Source organism: Anabrus simplex, chromosome 1 (genome assembly GCF_040414725.1).
Source record: "Anabrus simplex isolate iqAnaSimp1 chromosome 1, ASM4041472v1, whole genome shotgun sequence".
In the NCBI taxonomy this organism is placed as follows: Eukaryota; Metazoa; Arthropoda; class Insecta; order Orthoptera; family Tettigoniidae; genus Anabrus; species Anabrus simplex.
In genome coordinates, this window is record NC_090265.1 from 620,699,589 (window position 1) to 620,726,833 (window position 27,245).

The 27,245-nt window shown below is 44.7% G+C and overlaps 1 protein-coding gene across 2 annotated transcripts in view; it reads right to left on the bottom strand.

Moving 5' to 3' along the window:
- LOC136857207 (uncharacterized) overlaps positions 1-27,245 on the bottom strand; it is a 116,784-nt gene that overhangs the window by 12,397 nt on the left and 77,142 nt on the right. For both annotated transcript variants that reach the window (XM_068225093.1, XM_067135669.2), the window contains exons 2-5: positions 18,353-18,482; positions 14,604-15,032; positions 6,517-10,737; positions 294-2,228 (exon numbers count right to left, since the gene is read on the bottom strand). In XM_068225093.1, the coding sequence (XP_068081194.1) occupies positions 294-2,228; positions 6,517-10,737; positions 14,604-15,032; positions 18,353-18,482 (6,715 nt within the window). The remainder of the gene's footprint in view (positions 1-293; positions 2,229-6,516; positions 10,738-14,603; positions 15,033-18,352; positions 18,483-27,245) is intronic.

Here is a 27,245-nt window from a genome sequence, read left to right on the forward strand (position 1 = left end):
AACGGTATAAGGTGCTGAGGATTATGGAGTCATTCATTTTCACGTCCTTCGTGGGGCATTGGCCGGTAAATTCATTTTTTGAAGTGTCGGACCCCTTGCATGTTTTTCATCTGATTAGAGTTAATAGAGGGTAGTTAGCTAGTTGTACTTCCTCTTAAAATAATAATCGTCACCACCAATACCGCAATTAGTAACCACGAAAGAAAATCTAGTTACCAATGAAGATATTCTAGCTACCTAATCTAACTGCTTTACTGCAGTATTCTGATCATATTGAACCTATCTGTTCATACCTGGTCCACTAGGGGTCCCTGGATAACCCGGCTGTCCTGGATATGTTGGGCCTCCTGGGTATCCTGGCTGCGCTGGTTGTCCTGGAGTTCCTGGTTGACCTGGCAATCCTGGTGTTCCCGGTCTACCTGGCTGGCCTGGACCAGTGGGATAACCTGGTCCTCCTGGGTATCCTGGTTGCACTGGTCCCGTTGGGTATCCTGGCCCTCCCGGGTAACCGGGTTGTCCTGGCTTTCCCGGTGTTCCCGGCTGTCCTGGACCAGTTGGATATCCTGGTCCACCTGGGTAACCTGGTTGCCCTGGTCGCCCTGGTATTCCTGGCTGTCCTGGTTGTCCCGGTTGTCCTGGACCAGTTGGATATCCTGGTCCCCCTGGGTAACCGGGCTGTCCTGGCTTTCCTGGTATTCCTGGCTGTCCTGGTCCTGTTGGATATCCTGGTCCACCTGGGTAACCTGGTTGTCCTGGTCGCCCTGGTATTCCTGGCTGTCCTGGTTGTCCCGGTTTTCCTGGAACAGTTGGATATCCTGGTCCCCCTGGGAAACCGGGCTGTCCTGGCTTTCCTGGTATTCCTGGCTGTCCTGGTCCTGTTGGATATCCTGGTCCACCTGGGTAACCTGGTTGTCCTGGTCGCCCTGGTATTCCTGGCTGTCCTGGTTGTCCCGGTTGTCCTGGACCAGTTGGATATCCTGGTCCACCTGGTTGTCCTGGTCGCCCTGGTATTCCTGGCTGTCCTGGTTGTCCTGGACCAGTAGGATATCCTGGCCCTCCTGGGTATCCTGGCTGTGTCGGTTGACCAGGTTGTCCTGGAGTTCCTGGTTGACCTGGTAATCCTGGTGTTCCTGGTTGTCCCGGTTGTCCTGGAATAGTTGGATATCCTGGTCCTCCTGGGTAACCGGGTTGTCCTGGTTTTCCTGGTATTCCTGGTTGTCCTGGACCAGTTGGATATCCTGGCCCTCCTGGGTATCCTGGCTGTGCTGGTTGACCAGGTTGTCCTGGAGTTCCTGGCTGACCTGGTAATCCTGGTATTCCTGGTTGACCCGGTCTGCCTGGTTGCTCTGGTCCTGTTGGATATCCTGGTCCTCCTGGGTAACCTGGTTGTCCTGGCTTTCCTGGTTTTCCTGGCTGTCCTGGTCCTGTTGGATATCCTGGCCCTCCTGGGTAACCAGGTTGTCCTGGTTTTCCTGGTATTCCTGGCTGTCCTGGTTGCCCTGGACCAGTTGGATAACCTGGTCCTCCCGGGTATCCTGGCTGCGCTGGTTGACCAGGTTGTCCTGGAGTTCCTGGTTGACCTGGTAATCCTGGCGTTCCTGGTTGTCCTGGTCTACCTGGCTGTCCTGGAACAGTTGGATATCCTGGTCCTCCTGGGTATCCTGGTTGTCCTGGCTGTCCCGGACCAGTTGGATATCCTGGTCCTCCTGGGTAACCTGGTTGTCCTGGACCAGTTGGATAACCTGGTCCGCCTGGGTAACCTGGTTGTCCAGGACCAGTTGGGTATCCTGGTCCTCCTGGGTAACCTGGTTGTCCTGGTCTTCCTGGTATTCCTGGCTGTCCTGGTTGTCCTGGTTGCGCTGGACCAGTTGGATAACCTGGTCCTCCTGGGTAACCTGGTTGGCCTGGTCTTCCTGGTTGTCCTGGGCCAGTTGGGTAACCGGGTCCTCCTGGGTAACCTGGTTGTCCTGGCTGTCCTGGACCTGTTGGATATCCTGGTCCTCCTGGGTAGCCCGGTTGTCCTGGCTTCCCTGGTATTCCTGGCTGTCCTGGACCTGTTGGATATCCTGGTCCCCCTGGGTAGCCGGGTTGTCCAGGCTTTCCTGGTATTCCTGGCTGTCCTGGTTGCCCTGGCCTTCCTGGTATTCCTGGCTGTCCTGGACCTGTTGGATATCCAGGTTGTCCTGGCTTCCCTGGAATGCCTGGTTGTCCTGGCTGGCCTGGTTGTCCTGAAATAAATAAACTTTGGTGAACCTGTGTTTCATTTTCTTTCCTAATAAAACTAGGAGCATTGTCTGAGAAACAGTTTTGTTTAAAAAAACTCTTAAGTTACCGGTAGGCTTACTACAATATTGGAATATGCGTTCGTATTCGTTTTATTTTACAAATATCATGCGTATGTTTCTCTATTCTTGATTTTGTTCTTTATATCCATGCAGAACAGAGCTGAAGTTCGAATGTTCATAATATTTATGAGGTCTCAGTTACGGTTAGAACTGTAAATATTGCGATGAACATTTATGTTGGTCTTTTATCCTTAAGGAGTAACTATGATCACCACTTTAGTGGAATCTGATCGTAGTCTGCATCACGTTACAGATATGCAGACACGCCTTGTGTTCTGGAAGATTATGAGATTTAATGGAAAGTAATAATTCAATGATTAACTTGAAACTGGAGAAATAAAAAAGCACAAGCTGCAGTGGGTGTTGTGTGAATGGTAGGCCCAGTTTTAGTTGACGTAGAGCGGTAAGAAGTATTCTCCGCATGAGCGCCTGTGCACTGGTATTATTTTACAATATGAGATTGCCAGTTCCTCTTTGGCTGAATGGTCAGCGTACTGGATGTCCTTTCAGGGCGCCCGGATTCGATTCCTGGCCGGATCTGGATTTTAACTGCGTATGGGGACTGAGTTATTGTATTCGTTGTAACTACCACTCACCACAAAAACACGTATCTGGCCATAAGGCTTGGCTGAAGAAAAATACTACCAGTATGTGAACACCAATGTGCTGTATAATGTTCATGGATTAGGACAAACCACTGACAGTCATACGTATGTTCTGAAAGTTCTCAAGCGGAGGTCCTCAAACTTCTATAATATTGTCCACCCACCCCCTCTCCTTTCCTCCCCCTCTCTCTCTATCTCTCTCTCTCTAGATTTTTGTAGTCTAAAGTAATAAATAGGCTTTATGTTTCACTTTCTAACTTAGGCTATTACATAATATATGTTCTATTGTTACTGGATTAAGTTTCTGTATTTTAATTGCTTTAATTTAATATTTTAATATTATAAAAATTTAGTTAGTGTGTTCATAAACCTGTATAGCATTACATTTTGTGGTAATTTTATGAAGACGCTACATAAAGGAGCTTTTCAGCCTCAGTGGCACAGTAAATTATCCCTAAATTCAATTCAATCAATTCAAGTCTCTCTCTTCAGTCGTTACACTCATGACTGAGTACCGTGACCCAAGGACTTCGCTCTTTCTCTCATCAGTTTATATCAGTCTGTGCGTTTATGCGTCTTCCGGTCTGTACTGTAGTTCTCCATGGAAAGTTAGTGATCTCTCTGATTTCTTCAACCCATATTTTTACAAATCATCTTCTTGACCTTTTGCTATAAACTTTTCTTTGGACAGTTAGTTTCTACAAGTTGTCATCCCTTCTCCTCATATTGCAAATAATTGGATGATTCTCTGGTACACAACTTTAGATAGACTGTCTTGAATTCGAACTTACAGGATGTCAGAAACATTTGTCCGCCTGGCCGTCCATGGTATTAGCAACAACCTTCTCCAGCATAACTTGTCGAAAGCATTGATTCGGTTTCTACCTTTAGATTTTACGGTACAAGTCTCGTATCCATACCCGAAGATTGAGAAGACAAGTGAGTGGCCTACCCTTTTCTTCACATTATGTATAATTCCTCTATCTTGCCAGAGATTCTTTAATTTTGCCATAGCTATACGTCCCAGCCAGATTTCCTTTTTACAGCTACCTGTATCCTCTATTATTGAATCCTTGTACCACTCACTAATGCCTAAAAATTCAATGACTGAGCTCGATAGCTGCAGTCGCTTAAGTGCGGCCAGTATCCAGTATTCGGGAGATAGTAGGTTCGAATCCCACTGTCGGCAGCCCTGAAAATGGTTTTCCGTGGTTTCCCATTTTCACACCAGGCAAATGCTGGGGCTGTACCTTAATTAAGGCCACGGCCGCTTCCTTCCTACTCCCAGCCCTTCCCTGTCCCATCGTCGCCATAAGACCTATCTGTGTCGGCGCGACGTAAAGCAGCTAGCAAAAAAAAAAAATAATTCAATGAATCTCCACGAAAAAATCCCTAAATGATAGGTTTAAAAAAAGTACCTGGCTAGTTTGTAAGGCAATTTTAATCCATTATAAACCGTTCCTTTTAAACCTTCTGCAAGACAATCTCGTGAAGTGATATATAAGTTTAAAAACACATCTCAAGAATTTTAAGTTTGTGTATGTATCAAGTATTATGCAACGATAATATAATAATACAACATTCCCTGTTTGTGTGAAAGTTTCACAAAATCCTCAATATCAAAAGGATAACTAATAATGAATATATCTTAATCCTGGAACTCAGGGATTACGGACCGTCAAAATTTAAATAGGATTGGTGTGCTTGAATAGCGTAACACGGTTTTCTGATGTGTGATAGTTTAGGTGACACTTTCAATTGAGATATGGCAACGAATTCATTTCTAGGTTAACAATGGATGAAAACCCCCTCCTGCGTAGATTGGAACATTGAAAAAAAAAAAAAAACCATCGCAAAGTTGATGGCATGGTCAGCTTTTATAAAATAAATAATCTCGGCCGTTATTTCTGACTTTCCAGACCACGGCCGCTATGTAGTCATGATACAGCTTCTCAATTGTAATCACGTAGGCTTAGTGGATCCCAAATCAGCCCTCAGTTCCTGGTTAAAAATCCCTGATCTGGACGGTAACCAAACCCGTGGATCCTTGAAACAAAGGCCGGCACACTAACCATTTCTCGTACTGATTAATGCTAATGGAGGATAGTTGCACAGTTGTCCCTTCTATTAGAACAAAAATAACCCCCCAAAACACGGGAATTGTCCTCTCAGAAGATTTCAGCGATTCTTTGATGCATTTTCAATGTCTGTAAAAACATTTAAAAAAGACAATGAAGGATGTTACTGGATACAAACTGCTACTGATTCTATCGGCGATCACCCGATTAGTGACTGGAAGAAGAATTTTCAGGCAAGACCTTGTGAACGTCTTCTATCATGCCATTTGTCTACAAGGTAAAATTCTGAATAACCACCAATGAAACTTGTCCGTGGAACACTTGGGCATAAATCTTATCGCACACAAATCCAGATTCTGATTTTCAGTATGTCCGACAATGCTTCCACTGAATTGTAGGAGGCTCCTTGCGTTCACATTTCCAATCCAATCTCCCTTTGTTAACTCTTGTTATCTTTAGATCTGTTAGCGTTACAGGTACACAAACATTTAAAACATTGTAATTATAAAATTTGATTTTGACCTTCAAATAAGTGACAACTTTCCTTTCAAATGGTATATAAATTATCTTAGTATCTCTGCTGGAGGTATTGTTAAATGAAATGAAACTGTAGCGAAAATTGCCATGTCCCGAAGTTAATATCTTAAAATATTTAAAGCATTTTTCAGTCGTTTGAAAAACGCAGACACATTGAAAATGTCTTCATTTCCCTTACTTATACTGTTGTTATGCATATGCTAAAAAGATATTTCGTTCGTAGGTCAGATTATCAGAAATTAAGCGAACAAAATTCTGAGAAAGTCATATTGACAAATGAGATATTGCAAGAAAACATAAATATTATTTAAATCATTCGTTCAAAAATCAAACTATACGAAAGCTATAAAAATGTAAAATTACTATAAATTTTTAATCCTTTAAATGAACTAATATTCTGAGCATAGAGCATTCGGTATACTCTTTAAGTGTGTGAGCATGGGGAGTTTTCAGTTTTCATACCTATCACGATCTTTCCCTTTGCGCCGATAACCTCATTCTGCAAATGATCGTGAGTATTAAAATAATGATGACCTGTACACGTAGAAAGGTTTATTTTGTAAAATGTACCTAACCTTAAAATATTATCTGCTAATGGTAGTAGAGCAGCGTGCATTTGCTAAGGTTCCATCGAAGAAAGGGGTCAATGCATAGAGAGACCAAAACGACTTTTGAACTTGGGTGAAACTTATGTATTTAATATGACTTTTAAATTCGATGAAAAACAGGCAAAGCGCATTGTACCGTGAGTTCCTCGCAGCTGAACTGTTGTCACACATAAACAAATAAAGATATCCGTAGGTATCCACATTGATTGTATCTTCATGGGAGGTGATATTGTATTTAGATAATAAAAACGTTAGTCTAAAAATAATAAATGCCGGGAACATACAGTATCGTGCGATCATTCCATTTCCGACCAACCTTATATAGAACAACAATATAACTTACCTGATTCACCCGGATAACCAGGATATTCAGGTCTCTCAAAATCGACAGGCCCGCCTGGTGCTCCTGGTCCTCCTGGTCCTCCGGGACCGCCTGGTCCCCCCGGTGTTCCTGGTGCTCCAGGGTATCCTGGTCTAACTGGTCCTCCTGGTCCTTGTGGTCCTCCTGGTCCTCCTGGTCCTCCAGGACCGCCTGGTCCCCCCGGTGTTCCTGGTGCTCCAGGGTATCCTGGTCTAACTGGTCCTCCTGGTCCTTGTGGTCCTCCTGGTCCTCCTGGTCCTCCAGGACCGCCTGGTCCTCCCGGTGTTCCTGGTGCTCCAGGGTATCCTGGTCTAACTGGTCCTCCTGGTCCTTGTGGTCCTCCTGGTCCTCCTGGTCCTCCAGGACCGCCTGGTCCTCCCGGTGTTCCTGGTGCTCCAGGGTATCCTGGTCTAACTGGTCCTCCTGGTCCTTGTGGTCCTCCTGGTCCTCCTGGTCCTCCAGGACCGCCTGGTCCTCCCGGTGTTCCTGGTGCTCCAGGGTATCCTGGTCTAACTGGTCCTCCTGGTCCTTGTGGTCCTCCTGGTCCTCCTGGTCCTCCAGGACCGCCTGGTCCCCCCGGTGTTCCTGGTGCTCCAGGGTATCCTGGTCTAACTGGTCCTCCTGGTCCTTGTGGTCCTCCTGGTCCTCCTGGTCCTCCAGGACCGCCTGGTCCTCCCGGTGTTCCTGGTGCTCCAGGATATCCTGGTCTAACTGGTCCTCCTGGTCCTTGTGGTCCTCCTGGTCCTCCTGGTCCTCCAGGACCGCCTGGTCCTCCTGGTGTTCCTGGTGCTCCAGGATATCCTGGCCTAATTGGTCCTCCTGGTCCTTCTGGTCCTCCTGGTCCTCCTGGTCCTCCAGGACCGCCTGGTCCTCCCGGTGTCCCTGGTGCTCCAGGATATCCTGGTCTAACTGGTCCTCCTGGTCCTTGTGGTCCTCCTGGTCCTCCTGGTCCTCCAGGACCGCCTGGTCCTCCTGGTGTCCCTGGAGCTCCAGGATATCCTGGCCTAACTGGTCCTCCTGGTCCTTCTGGTCCTCCTGGTCCTCCTGGTCCTCCAGGACCGCCTGGTCCTCCCGGTGTTCCTGGTGCTCCAGGGTATCCTGGTCTAACTGGTCCTCCTGGTCCTTGTGGTCCTCCTGGGCCTCCTGGTCCTCCAGGACCGCCTGGTCCTCCCGGTGTTCCTGGTGCTCCAGGATATCCTGGCCTAACTGGTCCTCCTGGTCCTTGTGGTCCTCCTGGGCCTCCTGGTCCTCCAGGACCGCCTGGTCCTCCCGGTGTTCCTGGTGCTCCAGGGTATCCTGGCCTAACTGGTCCTCCTGGTCCTTGTGGTCCTCCTGGGCCTCCTGGTCCTCCAGGACCGCCTGGTCCTCCCGGTGTTCCTGGTGCTCCAGGATATCCTGGCCTAACTGGTCCTCCTGGTCCTTCTGGTCCTCCTGGGCCTCCTGGTCCTCCAGGACCGCCAGGTCCTCCTGGTGTTCCTGGTGCTCCAGGATATCCAGGCCTAACTGGTCCTCCTGGTCCTTGTGGTCCTCCTGGGCCTCCTGGTCCTCCAGGCCCGCCTGGTCCTCCCGGTGTTCCTGGTGCTCCAGGGTACCCTGGCCTAACTGGTCCTCCTGGTCCTTGTGGTCCTCCTGGGCCTCCTGGTCCTCCAGGACCGCCAGGTCCTCCTGGTGTTCCTGGTGCTCCAGGATATCCTGGCCTAATTGGTCCTCCTGGTCCTTGTGGTCCTCCTGGGCCTCCTGGTCCTCCAGGACCACCTGGTCCTCCCGGTGTTCCTGGTGCTCCAGGATATCCTGGTCTAACTGGTCCTCCTGGTCCCTGTGGTCCTCCTGGTCCTCCTGGTCCTCCAGGACCGCCTGGTCCTCCCGGTGTTCCTGGTGCTCCAGGGTATCCTGGCCTAACTGGTCCTCCTGGTCCTTGTGGTCCTCCTGGGCCTCCTGGTCCTCCAGGACCACCTGGTCCTCCTGGTGTTCCTGGTGCTCCAGGATATCCTGGTCTAACTGGTCCTCCTGGTCCTTGTGGTCCTCCTGGCCCTCCTGGTCCTCCAGGACCGCCAGGTCCTCCTGCTGTCCCTGGTGCTCCAGGATACCCTGGCCTAATTGGTCCTCCTGGTCCTTGTGGTCCTCCTGGACCTCCTGGACCTCCTGTTCCTCCTGGACCTCCCGGTGTTCCTGGTGCTCCAGGATATCCTGGTCTAACTGGTCCTCCTGGTCCTTCTGGTCCTCCTGGTCCTCCTGGTCCTCCAGGACCGCCTGGTCCTCCCGGTGTTCCTGGTGCTCCAGGGTATCCTGGCCTAACTGGTCCTCCTGGTCCTTGTGGTCCTCCTGGGCCTCCTGGTCCTCCAGGACCACCTGGTCCTCCCGGTGTTCCTGGTGCTCCAGGATATCCTGGTCTAACTGGTCCTCCTGGTCCTTGTGGTCCTCCTGGACCTCCTGGTCCTCCAGGACCGCCAGGTCCTCCTGGTGTCCCTGGTGCTCCAGGATATCCTGGTCTAACGGGTCCTCCTGGTCCCTGTGGTCCTCCTGGCCCTCCTGGTCCTCCTGGTCCTCCTGGTCCTCCCGGTGTTCCTGGTGCTCCAGGATATCCTGGTCTAACTGGTCCTCCTGGTCCTTGTGGTCCTCCTGGTCCTCCTGGTCCTCCTGGTCCTCCAGGACCGCCTGGTCCTCCCGGTGTTCCTGGTGCTCCAGGATATCCTGGCCTAACTGGTCCTCCTGGTCCTTCTGGTCCTCCTGGTCCTCCTGGTCCTCCAGGACCGCCTGGTCCTCCCGGTGTTCCTGGTGCTCCAGGGTATCCTGGCCTAACTGGTCCTCCTGGTCCTTGTGGTCCTCCTGGTCCTCCTGGACCTCCTGGTCCACCTGGTCCTCCTGGTGTTCCTGGTGCCCCAGGATATCCTGGCCTAACTGGTCCTCCTGGTCCTTGTGGTCCTCCTGGTCCTCCTGGTCCTCCAGGACCGCCTGGTCCTCCCGGTGTTCCTGGTGATCCAGGGTATCCTGGCCTAACTGGTCCTCCTGGTCCTTGTGGTCCTCCTGGTCCTCCTGGTCCTCCAGGACCACCTGGTCCTCCCGGTGTTCCCGGTGCTCCAGGATATCCTGGCCTAACTGGTCCTCCTGGTCCTTGTGGTCCTCCTGGTCCTCCTGGACCTCCTGGACCACCTGGTCCTCCTGGTGTTCCTGGTGCTCCAGGATATCCCGGCCTAACTGGTCCTCCTGGTCCTTGTGGTCCTCCTGGTCCTCCTGGACCACCTGGACCCCCAGGTCCTCCTGGTGTTCCTGGTGCTCCAGGATATCCTGGTGTAATTGGTCCTCCTGGACCTTGTGGTCCGCCTGGTCCTCCTGGACCTCCTGGTCCACCTGGTGTTCCTGGTGCTGCCGGGTATCCCGGTCTTACAGGGCCTCCTGGTCCTCCCGGCCGTTGTGGCCCTCCTGGTCCTCCCGGTCCACCTGGACCTCCCGGTCCGCCAGGGCCTCCTGGTGTTCCTGGTGCACCCGGGTATCCTGGCCTAACTGGTCCTCCTGGTCCTTGTGGCCCTCCTGGTCCTCCAGGACCGCCTGGTCCTCCGGGACCCCCTGGCCCTCCTGGTGTTCCTGGTGCTCCTGGGTATCCTGGTCTAATTGGCCCTCCAGGCCCTTGTGGTCCTCCAGGTCCCTGTGGCCCTCCTGATCCTCCAGGTCCTTCCGGCCCTTGTGGTCCTCCAGGTCCACCTGGACCTCCTGGTCCTCCTGGCCCTCCCGGTGTTCCTGGTGCTCCTGGGTATCCTGGTCTAACTGGTCCTCCGGGTCCTTGTGGCCCTCCTGGTCCTCCAGGACCTCCTGGACCTCCTGGACCTCCTGGTGTTCCTGGTGCTCCTGGGTATCCTGGTCTAATTGGCCCACCAGGCCCTTGTGGGCCTCCAGGTCCTCCTGGGCCGCCTGGTCCTCCTGGCCCTCCCGGTCCTCCTGGTGTTCCTGGTGCTCCCGGATATCCTGGTCTTTGAGGTCCTCCTGGCCCCGATGGCCCTCCTGGTCCTATTGGGCCTCCAGGTCCTTGTGGTCCTCCTGGTCCTTGCGGTCCTCCAGGTCCTTGGGGTCCTCCTGGTCCGCCGGGTCCCTGCGGTCCTCCTGGCCCTTGTGGGCCTCCTGGGCCTCCTGGGCCTCCTGGGCCTCCTGGGCCACCTGGTGTTCCTGGCGCTCCGGGGTAACCAGGCCTCTGTGGTCCTCCTGGAATACCTGAATGAAATAAAATAATATATTTCACCATATGTATTTGTATTTTTATTCGAAGTTTAAGTAAGTGAGTTTTGACTATTTATTTTTTAATAATGGCCAGGTAGGACCTACGTTTTCTTGGAAATTATTATTTTTATTCGGATAGTGTTATTAAAATTTTATATGATACAAAACAGAAAGCAATAGAACCTTCCTGCCATTCCTACGGGGTGCCTACACTGAAATACACTTTTCATGAACAACTTGCTACGGGACTGTTTCAATTTAAAGTGAGTTTGTTTCTTACACGTGTTTTATAAAGAATCCCACAATTTTAAAGTAGCGCATTCATAAGAAAATTGTGTGTTTCAATAATTGGCAATACTACGGAGGGCAGAGCGTCAGCACAGAGATCTAGCATTCGGTGTTGCAGTTAGTTTTCCCACGTTCGTATCCTGGTGGATCCTAGTTTGGAATATTTCTCTGTGAAATTACGTTTTGTCATGAGGACATTTGGCCTCGTGTCCCTAGTCAAAACTCAGAATCATATAAAGTGTCTGCGATGACCCGTAATTACCCGTGGTATGCTGATGATTGTTTAGATAATGAAGACGTGAAATGTAGGGAATGAAAACCTACAACCTGTTTTCTAGTCATTGACCGGGTCGGGGATGGAATGAATGAAGCAGATATAGGCTGTTAATACGATGGGGGCGCCACTCGCAAAGTGATTTATTAATGACTGATAGATGCTATGAAATGAGAATGGAGAGTGTTGTTGGAATGAAAGATGACAGGGAAAACCGTAGTACCCGGAGAAAAATCTGTCCCGCCTCCGCTTTGTCCAGCACAAATCTCACATGGAGCGACCGGGATTTGAAGTACGGTATCCAGCGGTGAGAGGCCGACGCGCTGGCGTCTGAGCCACGGAGGCTCCTGAAATATAGTACCTATAGTTAATCAATCATCGCGGTACATTGTACAGTATATTGCAGGCCTGCCCACTGAGGGCATCTAGCTCACATTGCAAGCAGCGGGAGTTTGCTCAGAGCACGGTGCTTTGCCCTTAAGTGAGATACTTAATTTCTTGTTGAACAAAAACTTATGTGATATATTTCCGTTAATTTAACATCCTGAAGAGAAATAACACTTTATTTTCAGTACACGTTACATAAATTGGTTTTGTTTACACTTATTTTGATATATTTTATACCACAATGTAACATTATCATAATGTTTAGAATTATTTATTCCAGCGTATACTTGTTTTTGATGTTATTTTTCTTCTTCAGCATGATTATTTCCAATTCTGAGGGGTCGCTGATGAGGATATTCATCTTCAATGTTGCTCTGCCCTGAACCATCTTCTCCTCAAGCCCCCACTGTTTCAAGCTTTCTTTAATGCTGTCCATCCATTGTCTTCTTTTACCTGGTGGAAGTAGTTCAATAATATTTATTTCCAATTTTGAGGGGTCACTGATGAGGATATTCGTCCTCAATGTTGTTCTGTCCTGAACCATCTTCTCCTCAAGCCCCCACTGTTGAAAGCTTTCTTTAATGCTGTCCATCCATCGTCTTCTTTTACCTGGTGGAAGTAGTTCAATAATATTATTCCCCTTATAATCTTGATCTCTTCTCTTAACGCGTTCATACCATCTGCGCCCAGCTTCTCTGACATTCTCAGAAACTAGCACCATGTTAAGTCTTCTCCTAATCACTCTATTTCCATATTTGTCCACCCTGTACGTCCATTTGCCCACCTCAGCATTCACATTTCTGAGACGTCTAAGTTTCCGTCCATATCCTTTCTATCTACCAAGTTTCTGCCCCATATAGGCTATCATACTGATCTCAACACGGCCTTGTGTAGCTTCCCGTATTTTTTCTGATATCTTGTTGTCGGCCAGAACATTCGATGTCTTTCTACCCTTGAGCTATCTCGACTGTATCCAGCTTTCTATTTCACCCTGGAGCCAACCATCTTGTTGGATAACTGTACCAAGATGTCTGAACGAACTTGCTGTTGCTCCATCCAACTTTGAACGCGTTTCGACTCCCCTCAAGCTCAGGAACTCTGTCTTGCGCTGCTTATCTTTATTTCTCGGCTTTCTAGTGCATCTCTCCATTCCTCCAACCATTTTTTCTCCGAGTTCCTTCGTCTCTGCACACAGACCTCATTATCAGCGAACATTATGGGCTATGGGGTCTCCTTCCCGACTTCCTCTGTCAACACGTCCATGACGACTACAATAACAGTAATGGACTGAGGACGGAACCTTGGTGTACTCCTATGTTCATAGGAAAGGATTCTGTAGTTCCGTTTACACATCTGGCCATAGTTCTGATGCTCTTATGATTGTACTGTACTGTTAAAGTGTTATTAAATATAATTTCTTTAAAAGGCAAAATAAATGTTTATAGGAATAATGCGACTTGCGGCTGTGTTTACCGCTGTGATATTCGCGCTCCTCTCCAATTCCTTTCCGCACTGATCATCTGGCAATGCTTCAGAGCAGCTTCTTTGGTCATTATTGGTTTATTGGGTCTTAGGTGTTCACTACTACGAGGACAAACAGAAACCAAGAAGGTACAAAGGCTCTTGAAAAATAAGATAACACCTGGCACGGATAAAGTTTATTTTACAGGCAGATATAAGGAGATACCATAGTGGGACACTGATACGCATTACTGTTCACCATAGTGACTTCCCTTATCCAATCACTTGTTCCAACGACACACGAAAGCATCGATGCCGGCATGGAAGATTTCTGCGTTCAGTCCCTGAGGCCACGTCATGACGACATGCTGAATGGCCGTATCGTGGCTGAATCACTTACGCTCAGGTACTTCTTCAACGGTCCGAAGAGACGGAAATAACTGAGTGCAAAATCGGGTCTGTAGAGACGATGATCCAGTTGATTTCTTCATGAGGGAAGCGACAGTGAATGCTGCCAGTTACTGTGACGCACTGGAGCTTTTGCGGGTAGCAATTCGCAGAAAATAACCTTGACTTCTCTCAACAGGAGTTGTGTTCCTGCACGTCAACTTCAGAACACACGCTGCCAGCGGCACTCGTGAATTTTTACGGCACTTTCGGTGGGAGGTCCTGGACTATCCTCCCTACAGACCTGGCCTGACACCCAGTTTTTTTATATCTTCGGACCGTTAAAGAAATACTTGGGTGGTAAGAGATTCAATGATCAGGCGGGCTGATAAAAATAGTACTTCCGGAGATATCTAAAGTTTGTGAACAATGTATTGTTCACGGATATCTCCGTTATTATTCCTTGTAAAGTAAACACTTATGGAAAGTAAAGGATAGGAAATTATGTATTTTACAACTTTAATCATGTACAGCTTTTCAGTACAGATGATATTAACGGACAAATGTGACATTTGCTGCTATTGTCCCCCTGATTTTGATACAACACTGTATAAAAATCAAATAATAATGCACAACCTAATTATCCCTGAACTTAAGTAAGTTTTAAGAAACTCTGTTAAAGCGTTTACCCGTGATTAACAGACAGACAGACAGACAGACAGACAGACAGACAGACAGACAGCAAAAAATTGAGCTGAACCTACTTTCGACTTTAACATACCTAATCGGTGATAAAAACGAGCTATGAGGCAAAAGTTTGAATTATAGAGACAAAATTAAATCGTTTCTGTATAAATTGAACGATTAAAAGAGCGTAAAAATGTCGATGTCTTTCAAAGATTCAAACTTCGCGTCTGCATTAGATATCACGACATTTCTAACATTGTCGTAAAGGCTTTAACATGAGAAAAAATATAATATTTATTTTTCGTATTATCATTCGTCTTATTATTAACAATACTAGTTTTAAAGGAGCAAGTAACACTTTGTCTTATTCTCTTACCTGGTCCTCCCGGTGTTCCAGGCTTCTGAGGTAGAGTTACACCACCAGGTCCAGTTGCTGATCCGTCCGTTCCTGGACCTATAGGTCGAATACCTCCACAACCTTTGGGGAAGTAGAGCTCTTTCCAAGGTGTTATTTGGCCATGGTGATGATGATGGTGTTCTTCTTCTCCGCCATCACCGTGAGGATGGTGATGATCAGCTCCGTTGTCTTCAGAACCACCAGTCTCATGAGGATGGAGAAACAGCTCCACTGGTTGTCCTGGCTTCACAACCCGGTATCCCCACGCATCTGATACGTAGTGGGTAGCCTGAAGCTTACCCATAGGGTCTATGTAACCATAACAACCGTACACCACCCCGTCCGGCCCTCGGTTCTCATGATGAAACTGTCCGTCGGGGCCGACTTCGTAGCCGAATTCGTAAGCACCTGAAAGTGAAGCGGAGTATATAAATAAAAGTACAATTAAATCACTTGTAGGACATATCTAAAAATGCGAAGAATTTTCATGAAAACAGCTTGCTGTCATTTATAACAGTGTAACGCTGCAATAATATAAATGTTATATCCGACTTCACTCACTCGCTTTTGCTTAACAATTGCATAAGAATATACTGTGTCAAACCATCGCCGCAACATAACCTTTAATCTGTGGCCGTGAAAGCCTTAAATTCGCATACTTACAGTTTACATCAACAGTTTGTTTCCAGTCATACAATCAATCAATCAATCAATCAATCAATCAATCAATCGGTCAGTCAGTCAGTCAATCAATCAATCAATCAATCAATATTGATCTGCATTTAGGGCAGTCGCCCAGGTGGCGGATTCCCTATCTGTTGTTTTCCTAGCCTAATCTTAAATGATTTCAAAGAAATTGGAAATTTATTGAACATCTTCCTTGGTAAGTTATTCCAATCCCTAACTCCCCTTCCTGTAAATTAATATTTGCCCCAGTTTGTCCTCTTGAGTTCCTATTTCATCTTCATGTTGCGATCTTTCCTACTTTTAAAGACGATACTCAAACTAATTCTTATACTAATGTCATTCCACGCCATCTCTCCGCTGACCGCTCGGAACATACCACTCAGTCGAGCAGCTCGTCTCCTTTCTCCCAGTTCTTCCCAGCCTAAACTTTGTAACATTTTTGTAACGCTACTCTTTTGTCGGAAATCACCGAGAACAAATCGAGGTGCTTTACTTTGGATTTTTTTTTCAGTTCTTGAATCAAGTAATCCTGGTGAGGGTCCTATACACTGGAACCATACTCTAGTTGGGATCTTACCAGAGACTTATGTGCCCTCTCCTTTGCATCCTTACTACAACCCCTAAATACCCTCATAACCATGTGCAGAGATCTGTACCCTTTATTTCCAATCATATTTGTGTGATTACCCCAATGAAGATCTTTCCTTATATGAACATCTAGATACTTACAATGATCTCCAAAAGTAGCTTTCACCCCATCAACTCAGTATTAAAACTGAGAGGATTTTTCGTATTTGTGAAACTCATGACCTGACTTTTACCTCCGTTTATCATCATACCATTGCCTGTTGTCCATCTCACAACATTATCGAGGTCACGTTGCAGTTGCTCACAAGCTTGTAACTTATTTATTACTCTATACAAGATAACATCATCCGCAAAAAGCCTTACCTCTGATTCCGCTTCTTTATGCACATCATTCATATATACAAGAAAACATAAAGGTCTTATAATACTGCCTTGAAGAATTCCCCTCTTAATTATTACAGAGTCAGATAAAGCTTCGCCTACTCTAATTCTCTGAGCTCTATTTTCTAGAAATATAGAAACCTATTCAGTCGCTCATTTGTCTAGTCCAATTGCACTCATTTTTGCCAGTAGTCTCCCATGATCCACCCTATCAAATGCTTTAGACAGGTCAATCGTGATACAGTCCCTTTGACCTCCTGAACCCAATTTTCAGGAATAGGATGAATGAATGAATGAATGAATGAATGAATGAATGAATGAATGAATGAATGAATGAAGGCCCATCTAGCGGTGAGGCTAGGAATTGTGCAGGCTGCCGAAGCCTTTCGCACTCCTTTGGGACAGTGATTAATGACTGACAGATGTAATGAAATGATACTGGAGAGTGTTACTCGAATGAGATATGGCAGGGAAAACTGGAGTATCCGGAGAAAAACCTGTTCCGTCTTCACCTTGTCCAGCACAAATCTCACATGGAGTGACCGGGATCTGAACCATAGAATCCAGAGGTGAGAGGCAGGCGCTGCGCCTGAGCCACGGAGGCACTACTTATAGTTTATAGTGATCACTCTTACATTTTTCTTATCTATATAAATAATATTAATAAAGAAATATAATCAAAGATAAGGCTGTTTTTCAGATGTATAGAGTATTCAATAAGTTACAGTATTGTGAGTGACTCCAAAACGACCTCTATAATGTTGTAAAATGGAGTGAAAGTACCTCACGTGGACCACTTTAAGTACTTAGGCTTTACTATAACGAAATATTTTTATTGGGGTAATCACATTAACGAGATTACAGAGCCCTTCGTATAATTATGAGGGTATTCAGTGGGTGTTGTGTGGATGTAAAGGAGAGGGCGTATACGTCTCTGGCAAGAGACCCCAGTTAGAGTATAGTTCTAGTGTATGGGAGCCACACCAACATTACTGGATACCAGAACTGGAAAAAATCCAAAGGAAAACGGCACACTTTGTTCTGAATGATTTCCGACAAAAGAGCAGTGTTACGAAAATATTGCGAACTTTGGGCTGGGAAGACCTCGAAGTAAGGAGACGAGCTGCTCGACTAGACGGTATGTTCCGAGTAGTCAGTGGAGAAATGGCGTGGAATGACGATAGTAAGCGAATATTCTGGAGTAGATTTCATAAATGTAGGAAGATAAAGTTGGCATGAAGGGGACAAATTGGGCAAATATTCATTTACAATATTTGAAAAGGAATTAGAGAGTGGAATAATATTTCAAGGAAAATATTCGATACCTTTCCAAGTTCTTTGAAATCGTTCAAGAGATTTGACAAACAACTGATAGGTAATCTGCCACCTGGGCGAGGGCCATAAATGCAGATCACTGGTGATTCAGTGATGGAACACGTAATTTATATTAGATTACTTTTAAAATTCTGAAGTTACATCTATTTAAGAATGTTTTGTGGTAAGTATGAAAGCGGCAGAATACACGCATGAGCTACACGACCGGTCATAACGTTGTCCGTAAGTCGTTTAAAAAATCAAATAGAGGTCCTCTATAAATCCGTGTTCTACTTTTTATTGTAGAATATATTCTGAAACTACTTGATGAGTGGGTAAATATAAAAAATTCATTCTAGCACATGATATCGTATTTGTTTGTATTTGTTTTACGTCGCACCGACACAGACAGGTGTTATGGCTACGATAGGATAAAGGTATACTGGGTGAGTAAACCTAACTGCTGTTAAGACAATAGGATAAGCCTCCTATGAGGCATTTCGTATAGATTATTGGCGATGATCAAAAAATTAACATGGGGTGTTACTGGAATGAAATTTATAGGGGAAACTGGAAATCCCGTTAAAACCTCTTACCACCTCCTACATTTTCAGCAAAAATTTGATTTGGAATCTGAGATATTTGAATGTAGGATGCAGATATGAAAGATAAACATTCAGTAATCAAATCAATATTAAGATATTCCACACTGTAACAAATATAAATATATAGTGTATCTAATCCAATTGATTACTTACTTGTATTGAAATTCTGTTCATGGTACTGCGTTTTGTCGTTGTCTTCGATGTCGACAATTATCTCTTTGTCTCCTTCCTTTGGTAGTACCTCTTGGGCATGTGCCAGTGATAGAAACGTCGCTATCACGGCCTGAAAAGAAAATAAGGGTACAATAAATACCTGTATACTATAACATATTATGAACCTCATCACTAATAACACATTGTAATGAAATTAGTTTATAATTAACTGGGAAGGGGAAAAAGGATGACACATAATGTTGCCTTAAACTAATTTCTCAGATTACAATCATCATTATCACATTATCAGGTCCAATGGACCATGGGAACTGTATAACAGTCTTCAACGTCTATTTTTCGAAATATTTTATCTCTGTTCCTAACTCCCAGTGTCTCCAGATCTTCTAGCACTTGCCAAGAAGTTTCGCAAGGGATTCGAACCTTGGTCGACCAGGTAGTAACTAGCGGCTATGCCACTGCGCTAATCACGTCTGATGATCCTGCATAGTGATATGTCATCAATAGTCTTATTTTATTAAGAAATGTTAGAATGTGTTTTTTTTCTGAAAAAATGGTTTTGTGCCAGAAAATACACCAGGCACGATTTTGGCCTTCCAAGCAGCCAATGCTCAACCAGAGAGTCCGGAAATTACGAGGGCATGCGTGGTCAGTACTACGAATCATTTTGACCATTATTGTTGGTTTTGCTCCTTGTAGGTGGGAGTACCCGGAAACGTCCCCAACATTCCTTACCTGCCGAGAGTGGAGACTGAAAGGGGACCGTAGGGAGCTCCTAACTTGGGTATATTGACCACGGGTCCGTAACTGAACCTGGCATTGTTTCCACTTACTTGTAACATCATCTCACTGAAGCCTTTCATATCCAACCTTCCTTGGTCAACTCTTGTTTTCTTCTAACCCTGACGGTGTTAGATTTCCGATGCCTAGATGGTCTTTCATTTTCACGCACATTGAGGTCCTCCCCTTTCTTTTCCCAATACCTCCATTCTCCGAAGGACCAGAGCTCTTTATTTTTCCCTCTGATTAGTGTTAAGAGAGAATATTTCTCTTAAAACAATAATCACCACAATCATTCATTGGTTTTGTAGATCGAGGGCGCTATTTCACCGTCATGTGTTGTTGTATGGATCGTTACTCCATAGACTGGTTTGATGCAGCCTTCCATGCCACCCTATCCCGTGCTAACCTTTTCATTTCTACGTACCTAACTACTACTTCTTACATCTACTCTAATCTGTTTATCATATTCATACATTGGTCTACCCCTACCGTTTTTACTGCCTACACTTCCCTCATAAACCAACTGAAAGAAGTCCTGGGTGTCTTAATACGTGTTCTATCATTCTATCCCTTCTTCTCGTCCCATCTCATCTACACTATTCTTCTGCAACACCACATTTCAAAAGTTTATACTGTATTCTCTTTCTTTCTGAGTTAGCATTTATCAGTGTTGTACTTCCATACAATGCAACGCATCAGACGAAAGTCTTCTAAAACGTCTTTCTAATTCCCATATCAATGTTCGAAGTGAACAAATTTCTTTTCTTAAAAGCCTTCTTTGCTTGTGCTAATCTGCATTTAATGCCCTCTTTACTTCTACCATTATTAGTTATTCTAATTCCTTTAAGAATTCGTTTCCTAATCTAATATTTCCTCCAACGCCTGACTTCATTCGAATGCACGTTATTACTTTTCTTTTCGATTTATTTATTTTCATCTTGTACTCGTTCTTCAAGACTGTGTCCATACCATTATCATTATCTCCAGATCCTCTGCAGACTAAGATTTTTAAAAAATATGTAACCGTCATATATCTCTTTAATTGTTCTCAAGTATGTTGAGTGCAACTCGAACCAGTATCCGGGTATAAATCACTGATATGGCCGCGAATCCAAATCGAGGCCTCCACGGAAGAGGCTGGCTTGCTAACCCTAGATCACTGGGCCAGCACCTTTAACATTTATACGCTCTTAAATGGCAAACGACTCCGATGGGATTGCATCTCACAACCCTGAGCAAAGGAATAAAATTCCTAGCCAATTCCTTTAATCGTCACATAGTATTTCATCATCATCATCATCATCGTCGTCATCATTTGCAGTGGCAATAGTAGCAGCAGCAGTTTTACTGAAGTACATCGATTCTTCTGCTGCTTGCGAAAGAGCAGAGTAGGTGACAGATGAAAATGTTGTTATTTAAGACCCGTTCAGAGTTTTTTTTTAAATGTACTCCAAACCACATTCCAGGTTATATTTACGACTAAGGCAACCTTTGTCTGGTTCTTGGGTAACGAATACGGCTCAACCCGGATCTTCCCAGGTCAACTTTAATAGTTTATTATTTTCCTCAGCCACGAATTTTTTGTGGCTGATCTGCGAATGGCTAATAATACTTCTTCGTCCACTTGAAACCGGTTCATTCAACTTTTCCCTGTCTATACTTCCTATTTTACTGCACGTGGCTATCGAGCAATGCCAAGGTCAAGTTGTAATACCACACGTGGGTGTCGGGAGAACACGTCCCTTACCAACTCTAAATAAGGTAAACGATTACGTCATCAAAGGTAGTCATAAACTGTATATGGTATTCTCGTCACATATAACGCAATACTGCTAGGTGTTAAAAAAAGCCATTAATGGATTGATTTCTCGTACACAAGTGTAAATTGAATATTATCAACAATGTGCAATTTTTCCTTGAGATATGTTATTCAAACTAACAGAATATGATGTTCTGCCTAATAGCAGGTCCCAGACACCACCACTGCCTCCTTCTCTTCCTGTCCCAGACCTGTTCTTTGGTCGTCTGATATCTTCCACCGTTCACTTCGTTGAACATTGTTATTTTTCTTGTTATTTCTCACCTTCAACCATACCTTCAAGAGCAATTGAGAGAATCTCTTTCCCTCTCATAATATAGTCTATCCAGTTGGCTTGTATCTGTAAAACAGTGTTTAGGAGAGCTTCGTGTTCTTTGACTCTTTTTAATACATCTTTGTTTTTCATTCTATCCACTCATTTATTCGATCCATTCTCCACCAAACCCACATTTGAAACAATTTAGATCCTAACCTTATTGCCCTTCTTCTTCAGACTGATGTTTCACAACAGTACAGTCCAGCTCCATAGCTAAATGGTTAGCGTGCTGGCCTTTGGTCACAGGGGTCCCGGGCTCGAATTCCGGCAGGGTTGGGAATTTTAACCATATTTGGTTAATTTGGCTGGCATAGGGACTGGGTGTATGTGTCTTCATCATTTCATCCTTATCACGACGTGCAGGTCGCCTACGGCAAGCCGAACTTATCCTTGGACACTCCCGGCACTAAAAGCCATACACCATTACATTACAACCGTATGAAGCATGTATGGCAAACCTTTTCCAACTAGCATGTCAATTAAAGTCTTGTTTATTATTTTTTACTGTATAGTGTGCCACCGGTTATTTTTATTTAAAATCATCATGAAACCCCTCATTTCACTTCATTTAGGTATTAGATTGTATTACATACAAATCCATTCGAGTGAGTGTTTCATGGTCTTATGTTTCAAAAAACAGATAAAATTTGTGAATAAAATATATTTTTTGCTTTAACCTAATAAAATTTGTGAAAAATATGATCATAGAATTAATTGTGGCATACATCTTTATTAAAACATAATGTTAACTGTTGGTAGGTTTTGGACCTGTTTAGTACATTTAAAAACATTTAAAAAATTTAGTATGTTGTGTGGCGTGCCATAGAAATCGTGTTCGCGTGTCACCTAGTGGCATGCGTGTCATAGGTTCGCAATCCCTGGTATAGGGGAACACTCCATACGAAACATTTCGAAAGTCTTTTTCTCAGTTCTAACTCCATTCCACTATGTAGGATATGATACGGTTTCTAAAACACTTGACTTTGATTTTCAGAACTAAGTTTCACCCATCTATTTACATCGTGGTTTGAAACTGTCCCATTCAGGACTTAAATCCACAGGAGATGAAGTTATCCTCTCCATTCACCTCGATCACTAATTGATTACGTCGGACTGGGTGGCTAAGAAGGTAGAGCCCTAAATGATGGGTTCAATCCCGTGCTCAAATACCCCAGCCTCGTGTCAATAGTTACCGATGGCATTACGTTTGCGGCACTTAGGGTGTCTTTAATTTTGAGACCTTCGCGGCCCTTTCATTCCTTTTACGCTACTTTCATTCTTCAAATCGAGGGATCACTTCGATTTTTCTCTTTTGATTAGCGTTCAGTGGGGAATTGCCAAGTTGCACTTCCCCTTAAAACAATAATCACCACCACCTGCATCAGAAGTTAATCTTCGGACTAACCACGGGACCATTTTCCTACCGCCTCTAACTTTCAGTGTATTGGACCATGAGGCCATTCTGTTTCGGGTTGCAACGTGAAGCAATGAATTTAAAAATTGGTAATTGTGTGTGAAGCAAGAATGGTAATAATGATAATGGGCAAACCTGAGGAAGCAGAGGGGTAGTAAAGAAACCTTTGGAGATTACCCAGCATTAATCATGAGTTGAAGAGAAAAATAGGAAAATCATTTTAAAGACAGCTGACTGGGTAAGAATCCACTCTTTTATCTAGCCTGATCCAATAAAAAATAAACTGGTGTCCTCATCCCGAGGTAGTGCAGTTCCTTTTAGACACACCCCTAATGGAGGTGAGCTGCAGGTATTATTTCAACCACATGCCAACCCTCCTGCCATCTCTGGCAGTACCAGAGGTCGAATCCGGGCCGCCGAGGATGACTGCTAAAAGCACTAACCGGTACGGTGCACTCTATCCAATAATCAAAGTCGTCAATACGCTGAACAAAATATTCCTTAAAAATTTCCTCCATGTGAACGGTTATCAAACATGCCTGAAAATATAAAAGAATTGACTGAATTTTAACAGCTTAAGTATCTTCCTGACGAGTTCATAAACGTATATATCTAAGCTGATTTGTATTCACACAGTGTTTAGTCGTAAAGCACCTAGGATATTAAATGTAACTATAGCGAAGTTACAGCAAGCCAAAATTGGTCACACACTGGATAGTTTGCTTGCCAAGATACATCGTACACACTTTCTCTACAGATAAGTATCTCAACACTAGTTATTGACAGAGAAGACAAGATAAATGTCTGGGTGGGACTTCTTAAAGGCTCATATCAAGAGTTCGATACTGGGGACAATCACTTGGAGACCATCGGTATTGCATTATATTTTGGCTCAGACGACAACTTATTGTCCTAGAAGACGTTCTTACCACACCCTAGAGCGGAACGCCCATATGGACAGCAGCATCCTGTACTGCGATGAAAGATGGCTTGTCTAACTGTTTGCTCATTGTTGATCTACCATTGGGTGGCCCACCTGGTTCATTGTTCTAATGTAAACCTCACCCGGGTTTATGACGCGGATCCCGAACTTCTTCAATGCATCGTGGAATGTGATGAACATAGGGAAAGCTAATTGATACCTTCTGATATTGTTGCATGGTGCTGTCGTGATATTAACTGACCAGCTTATTTACGATACATAACACCTTCACAGTTGAGTACGTAAAGTTGCCTTGCGTGATGAGACTAAAATGTTGCACCATTTGGCGATCCGTAGTAAAAATCCATACCCTGTACCAGTGGCGTGCTGCGAATACGTTCGTTACCCCAGCTGCAAAAGATGAAGTAATCGCAGCCCCACATTACCATTTTCAAACTGGTATTCACAGCACCATCATAACAGAAGCTATAGCAGATTTTAAACCTTGTACTTACAGTTTCACTTGGTGACGCATCGTAACCATACAATCATGGTTTTCACAGAAATACACAGGAATTTACTTTTTGTTTTTAACTTAAAATACCAACCTAAATTGACTGAGCAAAAGTTAGAAGGTATTTTAGAGTAACCAAATTTTTACGGTTTCACACACTTAATGCGTGTGGGTTCAGTGGCGACAAACGTGGGAAAGTATTCCTCACGACGAATAGCACTGTTATATTCATGAAGAATGCCACAGAACTCGCTAGAACTTCACCTGTAATCCAAAAGGAACACTACAAGAATTCAAAATCCCTACCACCATTACAGGAAAACCCACGCGTACACATCAACAAAATGCAAAGTGCTTGCTTGTACTTCACCGTTGTCTCTGTGTTCGTACTGAGTAATCTAAATATTTTTCCGTGCGTATTCAAAAACATCCAATGCACGTGCCACCAATATGAATAGATACCAAAAGCGTTATAAATGCCGACATCCAAAAATTATAATTTATTTCATAAAATGGCTCTATTTTTATTAGCAAGACGGTGTACAAGTGGCTATACTGTTAACATAGTGTTCTTTATCTTGTAGCCACTTGTGTGTGGTGCTAAAACTTCGAGGGTTAACTATTGCAACTAATTTGTGGCGCTACCGTACTATACTCCAGCTAGCTGGTCTGTTGCCATAAGACGCTGTGAATCTCCAGGTATGCCCACATCCCGCCTTACCAGGACAAGGTTGCCCAAAGCGCATGCGTCAACTCAACAACTTGAATTCTGCTAGGGTAGCTCTCCTTCGCACTTCGTCGGTAGATGCAGAATGGATCTCGGCCCTCAAGTGGCTACGGCTGGTCCGTGGTCCAACAGCCCTGCACTCTGACCGGCCAACTAAGCAGAGGAGGGGTGGCCACGGTTCTATAATGCTCTACGCCTCTGCATTCGGGAGACGGGACAGGGCTGGACTTCACGGCTGACCCCCAACCGTCGGTTGTCCTGAGAATGGTTTACCATTCTCCTGCACTAAGGCGAATTCCGGGACAGTTCCTAGTATAGGCCACGGCCGCCAACCCCCTCACCTTCTCTGAGCATCACCTTCACCGTCACAAATCTCCCGGTCTGAGAGACGGCGTCACTGTCTAGAGGCCCGCCTCCCCCTTCAGGGGAGGAATGAAAACATTTTAGTAATAGTCTAGTAGTAGTTTCGCACTTGCTGGGAAACTCAGCTGGCTGGTGAGAGCTGGACTGCTGTAGAATGAGCGGTTCATCGAAATGGCTGTACTTAGCTCGTCTTAGCTGTGTGCATTTTTTGAGCTTCATTTAAAACGTTCTAAGGATGCAAAATTATTTGCCCCCGCGGCGCTGTTATCTTCCTGATAACATATAGTCAGCTATGTTGTCAGACGGCTATCACATCTCGATAATAAGCACAATAAAACAATATTTAATCAAGAACATGTCCTAATCGCCAACAGTGTACAAGCTCACTGTATGGTAGTCAAGTACGCTACTTCTTTGCTTATACAGTTATACAAGTACCTTGACCCACAACGAGTAGCAGATCTTGAATAATGGAATACATCAATTAACTTAACAAATTAATGTTAATGATGAAGTTAGCAAGCGGCTAATTATCTCCCCACACCCCTATATGCACTCAGTAACAAGTCACCTGTATATTCAGATTTTTTCTTTTAATGGTACCGCATTCTTCAGCTTTTGGAAGGGTGACAAGAGAAGTTTGATTGCCTGTCCAGAGCAGCTGCAACTGCATATTAGGGCCACGCAAAACGTGGCATACGGACTTAATGAAGTTCAGAGTGAGTATTCTACTTGGCTGAATCGACCTGTTCTCGGCGAGGCCTACTTGGAGCATCGAAACTCAATCAGGCAGTTGGTGGGCAAATAATAACCAGAAAGAGATTTATCATGTATTTGCTACCGGGCTGAGTGTCTCAGAGTGTTGAGGCACTGGCCTTCTGACCCCAACTTTGCACTGAGTACGGTGGAATTTGAAGGGTCTGAAATACGTCAGCTTGGTGTCGGTAGATTTACTGGACTAAATTCCTGCATTTCGTCGTCTCTGAAAACCATAAAAGTAGTTAGTGGGACGTAAAGTCAGTAACATTATTATTATTATTATTATTATTATTATTATTATTATTATTATTATTATTATTATTATTATTATTATTATTATTATTATTATGTGATTGCTAAATCAACAGGGCATAGGCTGGTTACGTACTTTTTAAAACTCCTTCGTTGGATCAGTGGCAGAGTGATGGCGGTTTAAATCCCGACAGAGGTAGTCGAATTTTGAAGAGAAGGAATTGGTTCATTTGGACTCTGTGTTGCACAATGTTGGCATATAAAAATAAAGCACTCGTGACATGCTTTGTGGTTACCTGACATAGTGAATTAAAACTCGCCCAACAGAGCTCCGGTTTCTGTACCACCTGGTAGAGTAAAACGGAACGTCAAAATTGATAAGCAGGCAGCCTAAATTGCTTGAAATAGAATTTCCTGTAACAAATAATCCGAGACCATTCGATTTATATTATTGTTAATACCATTTTTACAAGCAGAGACTGGATGGGGAAAAATAAGAACATGCGCAGTGCTATCAACAGGCTGGTTGTACACGGATTTCATCATAAGCTATGTGTAAAAGAGACGAACAAAACGATGAATGAGTGTGCAAATTATGTGGGAAAATATGTGCACGAAACCACTTCAATAAGTGTAGCAAAAGAGAAAAAACCTTACATGAATATAGTAAAGAGTAGAACAATTTATATATGGCCATTGGCTGCAATAAAACTTTATTATTAATATCATTTTTAATTTTTTTTAAATGGCGAGGCGAATGGTCCTGAGGTTCACTTATCCTACGCCAAAAATGAACAAAGCTTATTCCTGGGGACAAAGCCGGCTGGGCGTAGAGCTAACCATTATGTGTGACCTAGTGTCGAAGTTAGGATTAGCGAAAGTCTTTAGCTTCCACTCCTAGAACATTCATGGCCTGTAAGGTGATGAATGACATCCTTTTCAAATAGTACTGCCACCTTTTGAACACAAGGCAAGTACTGAACCTACAGTAAGTGTTTGTCATATT